Source organism: Ambystoma mexicanum, chromosome 1q (assembly GCF_040938575.1).
Source record: "Ambystoma mexicanum isolate Mex_15411 chromosome 1q, UKY_AmexF1_1, whole genome shotgun sequence".
Lineage (NCBI taxonomy): Eukaryota > Metazoa > Chordata > Amphibia > Caudata > Ambystomatidae > Ambystoma > Ambystoma mexicanum.
The window spans coordinates 1,277,569,150-1,277,585,942 of NC_090922.1; the positions used below are offsets into that span (position 1 = coordinate 1,277,569,150).

The 16,793-nt window shown below is 47.9% G+C and overlaps 1 protein-coding gene across 1 annotated transcript in view; it reads right to left on the minus strand.

Annotated features, from left to right (window-relative positions):
• The window catches only part of C8A (complement C8 alpha chain), a 289,241-nt gene that overhangs the window by 109,075 nt on the left and 163,373 nt on the right, over positions 1–16,793 (minus strand). The window contains exon 7 of the mRNA XM_069642106.1: positions 4,540–4,780. Coding sequence (XP_069498207.1) covers positions 4,540–4,780 — 241 coding nt within the window. The remainder of the gene's footprint in view (positions 1–4,539; positions 4,781–16,793) is intronic.

Here is a 16,793-nt window from a genome sequence, read left to right on the forward strand (position 1 = left end):
CTCTGTCATCACGTACTGTGTGGGAAACACCTGTGTGGGTCACGTCACAGACGCGCTTACGCGCTTTGGGCCTTTCCTCAGTTTTCACGCTGACGTGCAGGATTTTCACGTGCAAAATCACTCCGTACCAAGCTGGCCATGCGTACGCACACGGAATACCACGCTCCTGCACGGAAGGCCGAACTACTGCCCCCCAGAGCCCGAGCACGCTCCCACCTGCTGCTGCCTGACTGCCTGCTGCCCCTGCACTGCTGGGGGGTGGGGGTGGTGGGAGACATGGGTGGGGCCTGGTGGAGGCTGCCCCTGCACTGCTGGGGGGTGGGGTGGTGGGAGACATGGGTGGGGGCCTGGTGGAGGCTGCCCCTGCACTGCTGGGGGGTGGGGGTGGTGGGAGACATGAGTGGGGGCCTGGTGGAGGGTGCCCCTGGTGACTGGGGGGGTGGGGGTGATAGGGGACATGAGTGGGGGCCTGGTGGGGGCTGCCCCTGGTGACTGGGGGGGTGGGGGTGATAGGGGACATGAGTGGGGGCCTGGTGGGGGCTGCCCCTGGTGACTGGGGGGGTGGGGGTGATAGGGGACATGAGTGGGGGCCTGGTGGGGGCTGCCCCTGGTGACTGGGGGGGTGGGGGTAATAGGGGACATGAGTGGGGGCCTGGTGGGGGCTGCCCCTGGTGACTCGGGGGGTGGGGGTGATAGGGGACATGAGTGGGGGCCTGGTGGGGGCTGCCCCTGGTGACTGGGGGGGTGGGGGTGGTGGGAGACATGAGTGGGGGCCTGGTGGAGGCTGCCCCTGGTGACTGGGGGGGTGGGGGTGGTGGGAGACATGAGTGGGGGCCTGGTGGAGGGTGCCCCTGGTGACTGGGGGGGTGGGGGTGATAGGGGACATGGGTGGGGGCCTGGTGGGGGCTGCCCCTGCACTGCTGGGGGGTGGGGGTGGTGGGAGACATGGGTGGGGGCCTGGTGGAGGCTGCCCCTGGTGACTGGGGGGGTGGGGGTGATAGGGGACATGAGTGGGGGCCTGGTGGAGGCTGCCCCTGGTGACTGGGGGGTGGGGGTGGTGGGAGACATGAGTGGGGGCCTGGTGGAGGGTGCCCCTGGTGACTGGGGGGGTGGGGGTGATAGGGGACACGAGTGGGGGCCTGGTGGGGGCTGCCCCTGGTGACTGGGGGGGTGGGGGTGGTAGGGGACATGAGTGGGGGCCTGGTGGGGGCTGCCCCTGGTGACTGGGGGGGTGGGGGTGGTGGGAGACATGAGTGGGGGCCTGGTGGAGGCTGCCCCTGGTGACTGGGGGGTGGGGGTGGTGGGAGACATGAGTGGGGGCCTGGTGGAGGGTGCCCCTGGTGACTGGGGGGGTGGGGGTGATAGGGGACATGAGTGGGGGCCTGGTGGGGGCTGCCCCTGCACTGCTGGGGGGTGGGGGTGGTGGGAGACATGGGTGGGGGCCTGGTGGAGGCTGCCCCTGGTGACTGGGGGGGTGGGGGTGATAGTGGACATGAGTGGGGGCCTGGTGGAGGCTGCCCCTGGTGACTGGGGGGGTGGGGGTGGTGGGAGACATGAGTGGGGGCCTGGTGGAGGGTGCCCCTGGTGACCGGGGGGGTGGGGGTGATAGGGGACATGAGTGGGGGCCTGGTGGGGGCTGCCCCTGGTGACTGGGGGGGTGGGGGTGATAGGGGACATGAGTGGGGGCCTGGTGGGGGCTGCCCCTGGTGACTGGGGGGGTGGGGGTGATAGGGGACATGAGTGGGGGCCTGGTGGGGGCTGCCCCTGCACTGTTGGGGGGTGGGGGTGGTGGGAGACATGGGTGGGGGCTTGGTGGAGGCTGCCCCTGCACTGCTGGGGGGTGGGGGTGGTGGGAGACATGAGTGGGGGCCTGGTGGAGGGTGCCCCTGGTGACTGGGGGGGTGGGGGTGATAGGGGACATGAGTGGGTGCCTGGTGGAGGCTGCCCCTGCACTGCTGGGGGGTGGGGGTGGTGGGAGACATGAGTGGGGGCCTGGTGGAGGCTGCCCCTGGTGACTGGGGGGGTGGGGGTGGTGGGAGACATGAGTGGGGGCCTGGTGGAGGCTGCCCCTGGTGACTGGGGGGGTGGTGGGAGACATGGGTGGGGGCCTGGTGGAGGCTGCCCCTGCACTGCTGGGGGGTGGGGGTGGTGGGAGACATGGGTGGGGGCCTGGTGGAGGCTTCCCCTGCACTGCTGGGGGGTGGGGGTGCAGGGGGACATGAGCAGGTGTGCAGGGTAGTCCCCTGTTTTGTGGGCTGCCTGCAGGGGCCGTGGAGGGTGTACAGGGAACACCTGTGAGGACCCACCCAGCCTAATCGCGTGTGTAACTTCCCACGCACCCCTGTAATACACGTACCAAGCCAAATCGCGTGTGAGAATTCCCGCGCACCCCTGAAATACACGTACCCTGCTGAAGTCGCGTGTAAAACTTCCCGCGCACCCCTGAAATGCATGCGCCCAGGCTATTCGCGTGTGGAACTTCCCGCGCACCCCTGAAATACACGCGCCCAGGCTATTCGCGAGTGGAACTTCCCGTACACCCCTGAAATACACGCGCCCAGGCTATTCGCGAGTGGGACTTCCCGCGCACCCCTGAAATACACGTAGCCTGCTGAAGTCGCGTGTAAAACTTCCCGCGCACCCCTGAAATGCATGCGCCCAGGCTATTCGCGTGTGGAACTTCCCGCGCACCCCTGAAATACACGCGCCCAGGCTATTCGCGAGTGGAACTCCCCGCGCACCCCTGAAATACACGCGCCTCGGCTATTCGCGAGTGGGACTTCCCGCGCACCCCTGAAATACACGTAGCACGCTGGTAGACATGAGTGGGGGCCTGGTGGAGGGTGCCCCTGGTGGCGGGGGAGGGGTAGGGGTGATAGGGGACATGAGTGTGGGCCTGGTGGAGGATGCCCCTGCACTGCTGGGGGGTGGGGGTGGTGGGTGACATGGGTTGGGCCCTGCTGACAGGTGCCCCACAGTGCTGGGGGGTGGGGGTGGTGGGAGACATGAGTCGGGCATGAGTGGGGGCCTGGTGGAGGCTGCCCCTGCACTGCTGGGGGGTGGGGGTGGTAGGAGACATGGGTGGGGGCCTGGTGGTGGGTGCCCCTGGTGGCTGGGGGGTGGGGGTGCAGGGGGACACGAGCAGGTGTGCAGGGTAGTCCCCTGTTTTGTGGGCTGCCTGCAGGGGCCCTGGAGGGTGTACAGGGAACACCTGTGAGGACCCACCCAGCCTAATCGCGTGTGATAATTCCCACACACCCCTGTAATACACGTACCCAGCAAATTGGCGTGTGATAATTCCCACGCACCCCTGTAATTCACGTACCCTGCCAAATCGCGTGTGATAATTCCCGCGTACCCCTGTATTACACGTGCCCTGGCTAATCGCATGTAAGACTTCCCACGTACCCCTGTAATACACGTTCCCTGGACAATCGCGTGTTGAACTTCCCGCGTACCCCTGTAATACACGTTCCCTGGACAATCGCGTGTTGAACTTCCCGCGTACCCCTGTAATTCACGTTCCCTGGACTATCGCGTGTTGAACTTCCCGCGTACCCCTGTAATACACGTTCCCTGGACAATCGCGTGTTGAACTTCCCACGTACCCCTGTAATTCATGTTCCCTGGACTATCACATGTTGAACTTCCCACGTACCCCTGTAATTCACGTTCCCTGGACTATCACGTGTTGAACTTCCCGCGTACCCCTGTAATACACGTTCCCTGGACTATCGCGTGTTGAACTTCCCGCGCACCCCTGAAATACACGTACCCTGGCACCCTGGCTAATCGCGTGTATAACTTCACGCGTACCCCTGATATGCACGTTACCCGCTTTGCGTTCCTTGTTTGGCAGCCCTGTAAACTGGTCCAGGGTTAGCGCAGCCCTTTGCGATGATTTAGCGATTTTGATGGCTTTTCCTTGCGCGAGGGCGTTCTTGGGGGCGTTACTGGCGCTGCTGCAGGGTCGCTGCGATACTCTGCGCCACGGCTGGTTTGGGAGCCTAAAATCCATGAATACGCTGTGCGCGGAAATCGGTTTTAGCGCACGTGCCTGGGGCAGACAATCGCACGAGGACACTCTGCGCCAGCCGCTTGCGACACTTTTCTGCGAAATTCTATGAATTACCCTGTATATCACCAGATTCACAGCAACCTCAGTCTTCTCCCGAATAGGGGAGCAGAAAATCCACTCTATCCCTTTGGAGGAAATTAACACCAGAAGGATTTTATTATATGTAAATAGAGAATATGAAATATCTTTAAACATGTTTTACTATCACTGAATGAAATCAGTTACATTTATCTTCTGGTATCAATGAGATGATACATGTCATTGCCTTCATGTTAATTTCTCTCCCACCCTCATACCTCTGAGAAGTGTACAACAGCATGCTTGATTAGATAAATCACAAATGATGTTTGTAAAGTGTGTGCTCTATAACTGTTGGCCATATTTTCATTCACGAAATGTGTACAAGCCAAGGGGACTCATCATATATAAAGAAAGAATGCAATGATGTGCCTCATACTGACCTGAACTTTTCATGAATTCTTTGTTAAGAACAAGGATATATTCAAATATCCCTCCCATGGTCCCAGATGTTACAAAATGGGTACCATAATCGTTAATAAATTTAGCGTACATCCCATAATTGTATTGGTCTGGGAGGTCCATTAACGACTGCAGGAAATCCTCATCAAGGACTATGTTATTTTTCCTCATGCTGAAGCGAGCAGTCTGCACTTTAGTACGAACCCTCACAAAACCAACATTCTGTGGAGAAAGAAATCATAGAGTAGTGTTAACAGGAACACTGATTGGGGGGAACATTCAACCAGTACATCTGCAAGTGCAATTTGATAACAGTTGGACGATTGGCATCAATTTGCATCTTTGTAATGAATGTCAATTTGTATTCTTGTTTGCATGTGGCACATTGCAAAACACCAAATTCATTCTTGCATGAATACTATTACTGATTGGAGTCAAAAAGGTCTGCTAATGGATTTGAACATATTTTTCAAATACTGCATCATAGTCTTAGTTGTGTAAACAAATAATGATAACAACGAGTGCTGCAGGGATAGACACTATGAGTCATAATATGGATAACACAAAATTTGGAACTGACCTAACGAGGTGCATATTTACTCTATGACGTCATATACCCCCTTCGATAATATGAACATTTGCTGCTAAATCAGGATTTGGCTGTGCATTTTCCTGCATAATCCTTGAAATTGGGCAAATATCTTTTTGTGGGTAAAATTGTTCTGTTGAGTGATCCACTATGGGACACTTGTATTTGTTTCAGTGAGCTAGAATTTTGTTTTCCAGATGACTCCTTACATTTCCTCATACACTTTAAACCTTGATATTTTCTCCAGGGAAATGTGGGATTGGGATTGGAAAACTGCTGTTATCTCAAAGGAATGGGCAGGTCTTTATTTGAAGCTTTAAAAGACACCATGCACTGGGGAATTGACATCCCACAAGAATGGATTTATTCAATGAGCTTCGGAGCAGCACAACTCAAATTCCACAATTATATTGAAAACGACTTATGACACCAATAAATAAGCTTTTTTGTATGTGATTTTGACATTGAAAGTTAGTTGAGCACTTTACTTAAGCATATGTGGAATTACATATAGTAGGAATTTCACGATTGGAAAGATGTAAATATTGATATTTGGATTCAGATGTTTGCACTGTAACTATTTTATACAATAGGCTAGAAGGACTTGAGGGATAGAAGGAACATGCACTCAAATGAAAGGATTCCAGGTATTGAATTGGGGCTCTGCTTGACTTTAATAAATCCTCGTTGGATATAATGGAAGCGGTTTGGTTAAAACATGGTAATTGCATGCAGGGGACCATCAGTGCCTTAACGGGAGTGAGGAATCGAGGGGTGTCTCTAACAATAGGCGTGGCTTAAGTAGTGAGCGGGCCTTAAAGGGAAAGGGCAGGCTGCTTATGCATAACCAGCCAATGGGCCTCATTATGACCCAGGCGCTAAGTGTTTAACGGCGCCGTAAAAGGCTGCGGCGCCGTTAAACAGCTAGCGCCTAATTACGAGGTCCCTTTGCGGGACCCGACCTTAATGGCTGGTTTGACCAGCCGTTAAAGTAGGGACCCGCAAAGGGACCTTGATGCTAATTAAGGTACCACAATTTGCGGTACCGTAATTAGCGCCTTCCCCATTCCCATTGATCCTATGGGGCAAAAATGGGAATGGGGAAGGGCCATGGTGGCATGGGGAATTACCGTCCCACCAACCTCGGAATGGGGTGGTAATTCCCCATTCTGCCATGGCGGACTCCAGCATGGACCATGGTGCTATTAGCACCATGGTTTAGCGTTGTAGTCCTAGTGAGGCCCAATGTGTGCTATGGCTCCCACTGACTCCACATACAAATGAAGATTGCACTTGTATAATGCTCGCCTATTTCACATTTAGTTTGCACCAAACGAGGAATATAAAATTGAAAAATGCAGCAACGACATGTCACGTGCCTCGCTGCGTCAAATCAGGCACTCTTATAAGTCAAATGAGGCAAAACGGAATAGCGGTTCATTAGGAAGCGAGAGGGGTTGTTGACTGGCAGTGCTGGAGCTGTCAGTAAATGATTCCTACAGCATGCATGAGAATACTGCTGCCCGAGCCTGCTGCAGGTGAGAGCGGACAGGCAAAGCCTCATTACAGAGTACTTTCTTTTCTGATGGGCTGTTGTTACCCAGCTGGGAGGGCCCTTGAAAGGAAACGCTCGTTTCCAAAACCTCCTATCCAAGTAATTTGACTTTTTCATTCAGCCTCAGCTCACTCCTCGAGCTTTTGTCCTGAACGACTGGTGGCTATGCCATTTTTCTCATGCAGAAGGAATGTGACCGAGCAGTTCGAGCTGGATTGCCGCTTTTTTGGTGTGGCAAGCCTTAATTGCATATGGCTTTTCCCCTCTCTGTAATGGCTTGACAGGCGAAGAGCGATGGTCTGCAGGGTTGTCGAGAGCAATGCCAGTGGTTACGATTCATTCTAAACCTTCCAGCCATCACTTCTTTGTTTTTGCTATGCCATTTTCTAACCTTTAAACCAAAAGATTTTCTTAACAAACAAAACAGCAGGACAGTGTGAACACACTGACCTGCACTGAAGTCTCACAAGCCACGTCATGGGAGGCAATGCAGCATTAATTGGAGCAAGCAAAAACCTAATAACCAGTGATTTTAAAACCTGAGGTTGCACGCATCCAGCCCAGCCAATATTGTGCCTACTTGTTCGAGGTTTACGGCCCACAAGGTTTTCAGCTCAAGGTGCAGTTTTATTTTATTTTTTATTTTATTTTGGATTTATATAGCGCACTGCCGCTTACAGGCATTGAGGCGCTAAAAGGATACTTAAGAAGGCTTGCTTGAGGGTTAGAGTAAGCGGGCCAGTAAAAAAATCTTACAACAGTTGCTTACAGGGATAAATTACACAGTACAATATTCTATATCGCATCGCGTATCCAGTTCAGTGAAGTAGCACATGTAAAATATGGCACATGGATGATAAGCCCTTTAAACAAAGAGCCTAGTTTTTAAAGGCCTTGCAGAATGCATCATGAAAATCGATTGATCTGATCTGGTTTGGGAGTTTGTTCCAGAGAGTTTAATGAATACCTCGTCTTTTCGTTTGCTTGGCATGGTCCTTATCAACCTTTTCATTCTATCTCAGAATTACATAACTTTAAAACAAAGGGAGAAGGGCCACCCAAACGCAACGATTGCTGTGCGCCCCTGGGCCACCTGCATCCTTGAATAACAAAGACAACAGCTTTTGTCCTTGTGAAATCAGCGTGGGAGCGGGACCATAGGACACACCTTGATCATTGCTTTTGTGCGCCCCCATCCAACTTTGTTTTACAATTACAGAAGTGCCAAACCCTCGGCAGGCCGCCTTTGTGCAATTATGATCATCACACCTGCACTCAAATGCTGGATACGGCTGGTCGGGTTGCTTATGAGCCCTGGCATGTCCCCGGGTCAATAGCATTTTCTGGAGACTCCCGGAACTCAGCCCCAGCCAGCCCCAGCCACTTAAAGTCATGGGGACCACCAATGCTTACACTTACATTTTCCTGGTCCCCTGCATGCAATTTCTAACATTCCCAAAGAAACGGGTACATTTAAAGCAATCTATACTTTTACTCTCTGCTTTGAGAGGAATAAAACACTGCCTCCAAATATGCTATGCAGTCAGAATTTAATAATGGATTCCAATTAATCTACCTATATACACAAGCCTTAAAAGCGAGGCGTGTTCTGTTGGAATCTGTGGTTTCATGACTGCATGAACGTTTCATGAAATATTGAAGCCCTATACTGACATGTCCTCATTGAGACACATACCTGGAGCATGGCTAGCACCACTACTGAACCGTGATGCTGAGCCCTTTGTGGTAACTGCCACACCATATGTCCAAGCTTAACAGCACGCCACTCAGATTTCAGACTTGCAAACTATAAGTGTAGAGCAAAATGCCTAACTTGCTTTAACATCCTGAGAAGCCTCCAAATGGAAAGTGTTTCAGGCACATTCATAACCAAGTATGTGCAGCCTCCAAATAAATGCCATTTACGTGTCATAGTTTTCAGGCCTACTCACTTAAAAGAGTGTCACCAGGACAGCCCCAAACATACCAAATAGGACAGGATCCACACGCCTGCCACTGTCAGGCATATGGCCACAGCATTGCCACATGTGCAAAAGGCACTGTATACAGCTTTCACAACGGCCACAGCTTGCATCAGAAAGACAGCAACTGCCACTTTAGCCTGCTGCACTATCACCACGTCAGCCACAGCCATCATCAACACTACCGCCAGCCCAAACTCCATCTCGCCCTTGCTGAATCATCCATGTCTGGTGGAAAGAAGTTGAGGTAGAGCTGTGCAACCTTGTGGAAGCTAGCTGCCAGTGTGGACCACCCCACATCAACCATGTTGCCTACACCTCCTCTATACTCATCTGAATTGGCAGTGTTTAAATATGTGGTCAACCTCATTAGGAGACTGTGCCAGTGGGGAGGGAGGTGGAATAGGCATCAGGCGCTGGTGCCCAAGCCAGTCTAAGGGTACAGAACCCTCAAGCTCATACTTATCATCAAACTGAATTTGATGTTCATCAAACCACTGATGAAGATAATGGGGATGAATATAGTGGTGCTGCAGGTGCAGGCACTCCTACACTGCTTTGTATTTATACATCACCACTTGCAGCGACCCAAGCAACCACCCCCCCCTATTTCCAGCTGCAGGCTGTGTTTGCCAGTCAGCAATTAATGGAAGAAGGGACATGTGGCCCAGAAGCAGCTGGCTGTACCAAATGTGGAAGAACTCTGTAGCTTGCAGACATTTTTGGGGGCCTAGAGAAGAAAGTAGAGTAGTACCTATTAAAACAATGCTAGGTGCAGAAACATTTGGTGTCATAAATTACACTCAAGATCCAGCAAATGAGGGAGGCTACAGATGCCATGATAGCAGAATTTCCCCTCCTGTCTATCAACTTGGAGAGGATAGGGAGATCCCTTGCACAGCCTGGGGGCAGTGCATGTCTACACCCACTACTTGGTCTCCACTACATAAGACCCAAACACCACACAAAACACTGTCCCTCACTCACAAAAGCCTCTCCTACCAAGCCCCTACCTACCCGTCAGACACCTTCTCCCGCCACACATCTGCACGCCCTATCAGATCAGCCCAGAGACACTGTGTCAAGATTCCTCGCTTCAAGTTACAACGAGCAGGTGGGGCTAGCTTCCCGGTCCTTGCTGCCAAAACATGGAATGCCCTCCCTGTGTCCTTAAGAGATGAAACATCCAACCACCTTTTCTGAAAAAAGACCAATGTTTGGCTCCATGAGCAAGAACTAGCTAGATCTACCATTTAACCTTGCCCTGATAACCACTTCACTTACATCTTCCACACAAGACAATACAAACTTACTGCATATCCTGTGTATAGATTGCTAATCCTACACCACAGGTTGGACTTATGTTTACCCTGACATTTTGTAAAATGTGCTCTTGCTGTATATATCTGTAAATGTTGTAAAAATATGGTTCTATTGTTGTTTTATCTTCTTTAAACTGTTTGTATTTGCGCAACTTGTAAGACTAGCGCCCAGTTGCCTAAGGGCTGGGAGCGCTCTATAAATAAATGAACTAAACTAAACTAAACTAAACCACACCAAACCACCAGACCCTTCAGAGGTCCTAATGCCCAGCTGCCTTCCATTGGCTTCATCTAGGTGAGGAGATGGGGACATGGATGTTAGATGGATCATAGGGCTTTTGTAGGGTGTAATCAAAGTCTCAAACCAACAGAACCTAGGGGCCCATTGCGGAAGTTACCTGCCATCATGCTGAAAAGGGGCCTATTTAGGCAGGCCATGGGGATGTCTTCCTGCAGTTGAAATCCAGAGAAATCTAAAACTAAAATGTAATCCAAACACAGATTGAGAAAGCACACCACATTACTGGCTGATATATGAATGCAGCATTTTTCACTGACATTTCCCCTATCAAAAGGCACTACACTGTGACAATTCAGACCCACTTTTCAGTATAAAAATGATCAGCAGAAAATTCTAAGTGTATTTCATTAATGACTGGAGGAAACAGCCCTATACTTTCAGCTGGCATCTTTAAAAAGAAAAACAATGCTTTGTGAAAAGAAAGAAGAAATCCATTGATGCAAAAGCAAAGTGAACTCTGATCAGTAAAACACACATTATGTCAAAGAATAAAGACTGATGTTAGAAAATGCAATCCAATCTGAGAGTTCCGTTAAGCCAAGGACAAATTGTTGGTCTCGGGGGAAAGTTTGCAAATGGCTTCCCCCACTGCCAGCTGGGTTTGTGCCTCCCAACCGTTTACGAGTGCAATACAATGGGGCTTGCCTGAAGGGTGTGGAAATCCAAGTTGCCCCAGACTTGCTGTCAACAAAAGCTGGGCTCTGTGCAGGACAAATGGCCCTAGCTTGTTCATGACTGGAAGGGCAAAGGTGTGAAATAAGGGGCTGCAATTAAGGCAGAACCTATTTTTAAAAGGAACATAGAAACTTTTAAGATGAGAAGGTGGTCCCCTTCAGATAAGAGGACAGGATGCCAGATGTCTGCAGTGGGGTATCTCTGTGTAGAAAATGCATCTCCCATTTAAGATTTGCAGCCTACTAACTTCAAGCAACAAATAGACTAATAAAAACCCTGGCCCGGAGAGGCAAATGGGGCTGGAGACAGGCGGGTTCCAATTTGCATAAACTAAAGATGGCCTATTCATTTAAAAGGACAATTACCATTTCCACATTTTTCTCAGCAACCGTAAGTTGTACTTACTTTATTGATGTGTCATTTTACAGGTAATTTCCAGATGATTTTTTTAAAAATAAAATTCATCAAACTGCAACTTAGAGAAATGTAATGGCGAGCTAAAAGGTGTTCCTGGCTGCTATGAACATATCCCGGATTCAAGAGTTGGTGAACTGGTGGAGAGTAAAGTTAGGAAAGTGGAGAGTAAAATGCATGTTCATCATTATTATGCTTTTGGTGTAAATGGTGAAAAAGTGCTGCAGAGCCATGCAACATTGTGCAGACCTGGCATTTTTTAAATTAAATTCACCATGTATAGCTGAACTGGAATATATGTATATTATAGCAGTTACTAGTATATTATGAGGTTTTGCTACAAAACTATGTTCTGCCCCATCAATTGGCATGAAAGCAAAAGTAAATTCCAAAGGGAAGTTGCCATATGAGTGTCCCAGACTCTTAAATCAATCCAGAGAGAAAGGCTGGATTTGGGAGGAGAGAGAAGGGTAAAGAGAGAATGGTAACTGGCCAATCTGTGCTCCGAGTACTCTTGCAGGGAACTACCCAATGTTGTAAACTTGATGGTTTCATCACTGGTATATAAAGTGGATGCACTATGAGAGAAGGGAGGGAGCTGTTAAAATCACCATCAAAGAGAGCTGCTTAAACTTACTATCTGACAAGGAAACACCAAAAGTAGATTTTGTTGTAAGTGCATCCGAGTGGAGATGTCCATTGCTGGGAAGGCCTAAAAGCAGACTGGGTCCTAAGGTGAAGAGCTGGGGACCATCCTTGAGAGTGGAGAGACCAGACCCCTACCCTGTCCTTCCAGAAGTTCCTGACATTCCGCTGGCTTTCCAGAATTTAAAACAGAGGTTTTCTCTGTAAGTAGAATTAAACCCTTTGCAACCAAAATGTGGGGGAATCTACTGGCCTTAAATCCCTTCCCTATATTGTGGGCAGGTGGGAAGGCAAAATGGTGTAGATCCTTAGCCTATTTAATTAAACATATTAATGTAATTAATTCCCCCTTGGCGGAAAACCACAGGGGGATTTGTGTTAACATTTGAAATTAAAAAAGATACATTTCCAGTGTGCATTGAAAACTATGGACTCTAATGTAATTGGGTAATCCTATTTTGCCTGTTCACCTCACCTTCTTTTTGGAGGAGGGGTGTTTTTGTCCCTAAACTAAAACTCCAAGAAATCCTTAAATGGTCAGCTTCCCCAACACAGGCCTTTAAGTGGAGGGTGGTCTGAAATCCAAAATCTCAAATCATCCCTTTGAGTGGAGCAGAGGGCGGTAAGTTAGCAGGACTCAGCTGGACAAATGAGCAAGAGGTATGTTGTTTGGTTGATAGCTGTAATGTGCTGTTGTAAGATGTTATGTGCGGTTTGTTTCATTGTTGTGGTGTAGTGAAGTGTGTATGGTTTGTTATGCTGCTGAGGTAGGTTTGTGTTTAGTTAGGAGTTTGAGAGATGTATGCAGAAGGATGAGTTTTTTTTAATAGGGATGGCTAGTGGCAGGCCCTTATCCTAGACCGTGTGTTTTGACTGTTGCACGTATCCCTTCCCCTGTCGTGTTTTCCGGTGTGATACACTTGCACCTCCTATGATGTGTGCAGACTATAGGCTTCTCGAAGGGCTGTATCTTCTGCTCCAGTAACATTTTTGGTGTGCAAAAATTACAACGCCTATGGATTCCTCTAGGTTGATGAGCATTCCTCGTGTCCTGTGATCCATCACTTTAGATCTGGGTGCCTCTGACTTGCCTTTTTAATTAAGGCTTTCTATCAGTGGTCCAATAAGGTCAGAGCCATCTCTGTCCCCTGTTTCCTGTTCAACCCTTTATAGGGAAGGGTACACCTACGTCTCCTTCCCATTTGGACTGCTCTCGTCTTCAACTCCAACTGTGAGCATGCATCATCACGGCAACCCCCGTTTTGAAGGGTATTTTCAAAGTGTCAATTAAACTGGGCAGCAGTAACACCTATTATTTCAGTTCTTGAAAGGGTGATGAATTTGGGTGGAAGTGCTACAATGGGTCAAACAAGGTCAAACAGTTATTGTTACAAGAATCTGTTAGTAGGCAATTGGTAGGTCATTCTGAATCATGTTCCTGTCTCCTGCAAGGTATTTTTCTTCACCTCACACGTTTTCTCCAGAGAGAGCACTGGCGGTGTCAAGGGAGTGAACCTGGACAGAGCAAGCCTTCATTAGCCACTGCAGAAATCTTTCTCGTTGGTGTGTGAATGGTGTCCCAGGAACTATCAATGATAACTTACATCATGCTGGCTATGTCCTTTACAGCCCAGATTTGTTCTTAATTTTTTTGTAATTCTTTTTTTTAGCATTGGTTTATCACAAACCTTTAGCTACATTAATCCATAAAAGAAAAAACTATTAACAATACACTATTCTAATCAATAGCAAATTTAAATCTCAGTCTAATTCCATACAATTATTTTTGTCATTTTCATTGTCATAAATGTTTTTAATCATGGCTCTTAAGCAACAAAAAAACATAACAGTATTATGATACTAATTTGGAAACATTTTCCCGATAAATGTAATTTACTCTTGGAAGGAGTAGTAATTTACTCATGAGTTGGTTACTACGATTTCACAAAAGAACTTCACAGTGAATTAAAAAAAAGACTTCACAACATTGCCATTCGCGGAAATTGCACAATCACTCAAATTCCCCATCAGAAAAATGGTGTATTTCCTTGGATGTGTTGTGGTGTTAGGAAGAGGTGTAAACAATTGCAACAAAGGTGTATCCCTATCTGCAATGCCAAAACTTCAAAGTTGCCCTAGAATCTTCGAGTACACTTACGATAGACATTTATGAACATGCATAGTGAACTTGTTTTATGTAAGGTGTGAAAGTATATGAACATGTATGTAAACATGTATATTGTGTGGAGTGAGAAAGTGATATGTGGTTAATGTAGTTGAGTGATTGAAAATAATTACTTTTTTTCCTGTCTGCCATGGAGTAAGTTAATCCAGAGCAAGTTATTATTTCCAGACTATTAATTCACAATGTAAGTGTGACTATTTCATGACTAACGTGTATGTTACACAGATCTTAGAATAGTAGTGACAACAGATTTCTTTGTGAATTGTGTTTTCATATTTAAGGTAAATCCTCTCCTTCCCTCAGAAGCTCTTTCTCTCCCAAGCTCTGATTCTCTCTAGGTTGGACCACTGTAACAGCCTCTTTCTAAATCTACCTGCCTCCACTCTCCGCCCCTTTACAACTAATGCAGAACAGGACTGCAAGACTTGTCCCTTCATCGGCTCCCTGGGGTTGCAAGGATTACATTTAAAACCCTTTGCATTGTCCACAAGGCTTTCTGGGGACTGGCTTCAAATTACCTTCAGCTATCCCCCCGTAAATACCTCCCCTCTAGAGCCATACAGGCCCCCCCACTCTTTGTCTGCACTGATCAGATACTCCCTATCTGACTAACCTTGCACTTGGCCCACACAGACTGCACTACCACTGTTTCTGATCACCGTATTTATTTATTTACTTATTATTTACTTGTCCTTGTCCTCTCTTATGCTCTGCACTTTCCAATGTCTCACCCCTCCCATGCACTTTCCCCCTTTTCCCTTCCCCATACACTTGCACGTTCTCAATGTCACTGGGCCTAGTAAGATCGTTGTGTTTGTTCTCTCCACTGTTCCCCACCCTTTGCCTGGTCACGCTCTGAAACACCTGTGTATGAGCGCGATATAAATAAAATATCATATCATATCATACCAGACCGAGGAGTAACGTACACCTGGTGGATTAAGTGACAAACAACAGTGCTGTTTGTGACCCAGCCACTTAGACATGTGAACGATTTGTGTACCATTATATGGAGTAACGGAACATTAATATAATCCTTTATTATGAGTACTATTTTTGCTCCCAATATTGTACTGGTATTTGAATCAATACATGCATTTTTCATATGGTTAAACTATCTGTGCTTACACCCTACTTTCTTATTTTTGTCCTGCATCCCTATCACCTTTTAAGTGAGAAGCTGTGAGTTTTCTCCCACTCCTTCATGAAGAATTATACATCATAAAAATACGAAGAAATTATTTTAATTTGTGAATTATCAATGTAATCAATTATTAAAACTGTATTAAACTTGAGAATGGGTCACGGTGGTAAACGTCAAAGCCGCGATTGCCTGGTCCATTCACATGTACTGATGTCGAATTCCTTTGTGCCCTCAGTTGGCAAGCTGTGTAGAGTAAGAGTACCAGCACTGTGCCAAACCATAAAGTTTGGTCAAATTGAAGTGTTAACCCGTGACTTTCACAGGACAATGTACATTCAATGAACAAAGAACTTTATTAGCCATCACCAAGCAATGGGATATGGCATCCCCTATTAAAACAGCAGAGCATCCGGGGTCAATATAATGAGAGTGTCCTTTCTTAATGCCATTCAATTACCTGAAATCACTGTGTGAACGAGTCTAGCATCTGTTTCCAATTATCGGCGGCTGCAGATGCAAACCATTCTGCAACATTTTACATTTCAAAATGTATCCAGCCTGCACTTTGTTTCAATTTTCCATCCTGCCAAATCTAGCATTACTCATACTTGATTAGGGCTAAATGAGGTGGGATTACCTAATGGAATCAAACTCCTTGAGATCTAATTGCTTAATTATAAAGCACTTTAGGATATTTGAAACTACCTTATTTGTTGGGTGCTTCAATGCAAGCGAGTTCGAATCAGAGATGTCTGGTAAAGTATAGCTATGATGAAATCAAGCAGCGTCAGTATTAAAGCAGTGCCTTTTAATATTAAATGCATTTGTGGAATCAGGATACCTGTTCAAGAATACCATGTTTGCCCTTGGCCATGTGTGCCACCTTGAGACTGGCCTCTGTAGCAAAGTCACTTCAACAGATTATGAGTAGGTTGATGAGTGCTCGAGTGTGAACGTTCTGAATAGGTCAGTTGGGGACCTAAACTGGAGTATACTGGACATGCATTCAGCATAACTTGAACATATTAACGCAAGACCGATGTTTCGGGCAAGATGGAAGAAAATCAAAACCCCACTGGAGGTCCCGGTGCAGTGAAGGCCCCCATGCTCTACTCTACACGTGGCCTATTGGGTGGTTATTGAGAAACAGTGGGGGACAGATAGTTTGGTCCAGAAGTTGAGAGCTACGCATGGCTCAGTGGACGGATACAAATAATGGCTCTGGCGGAATTTGGAGTTAATGCGCAATGGTCATCACTCTGCGTGTCCGCCCCTCCATGCCCGTACATCATTACCACACACAGCACCCATCCCCAAGGTCCACGGAATCTTGAGACAACAGCCAGGGTAAAGATTACCTCCAGCTAACATTTAACTCACATTTCTTAGTCCAAGAAACACTTAAGGTTAGGTTGATTGTTAG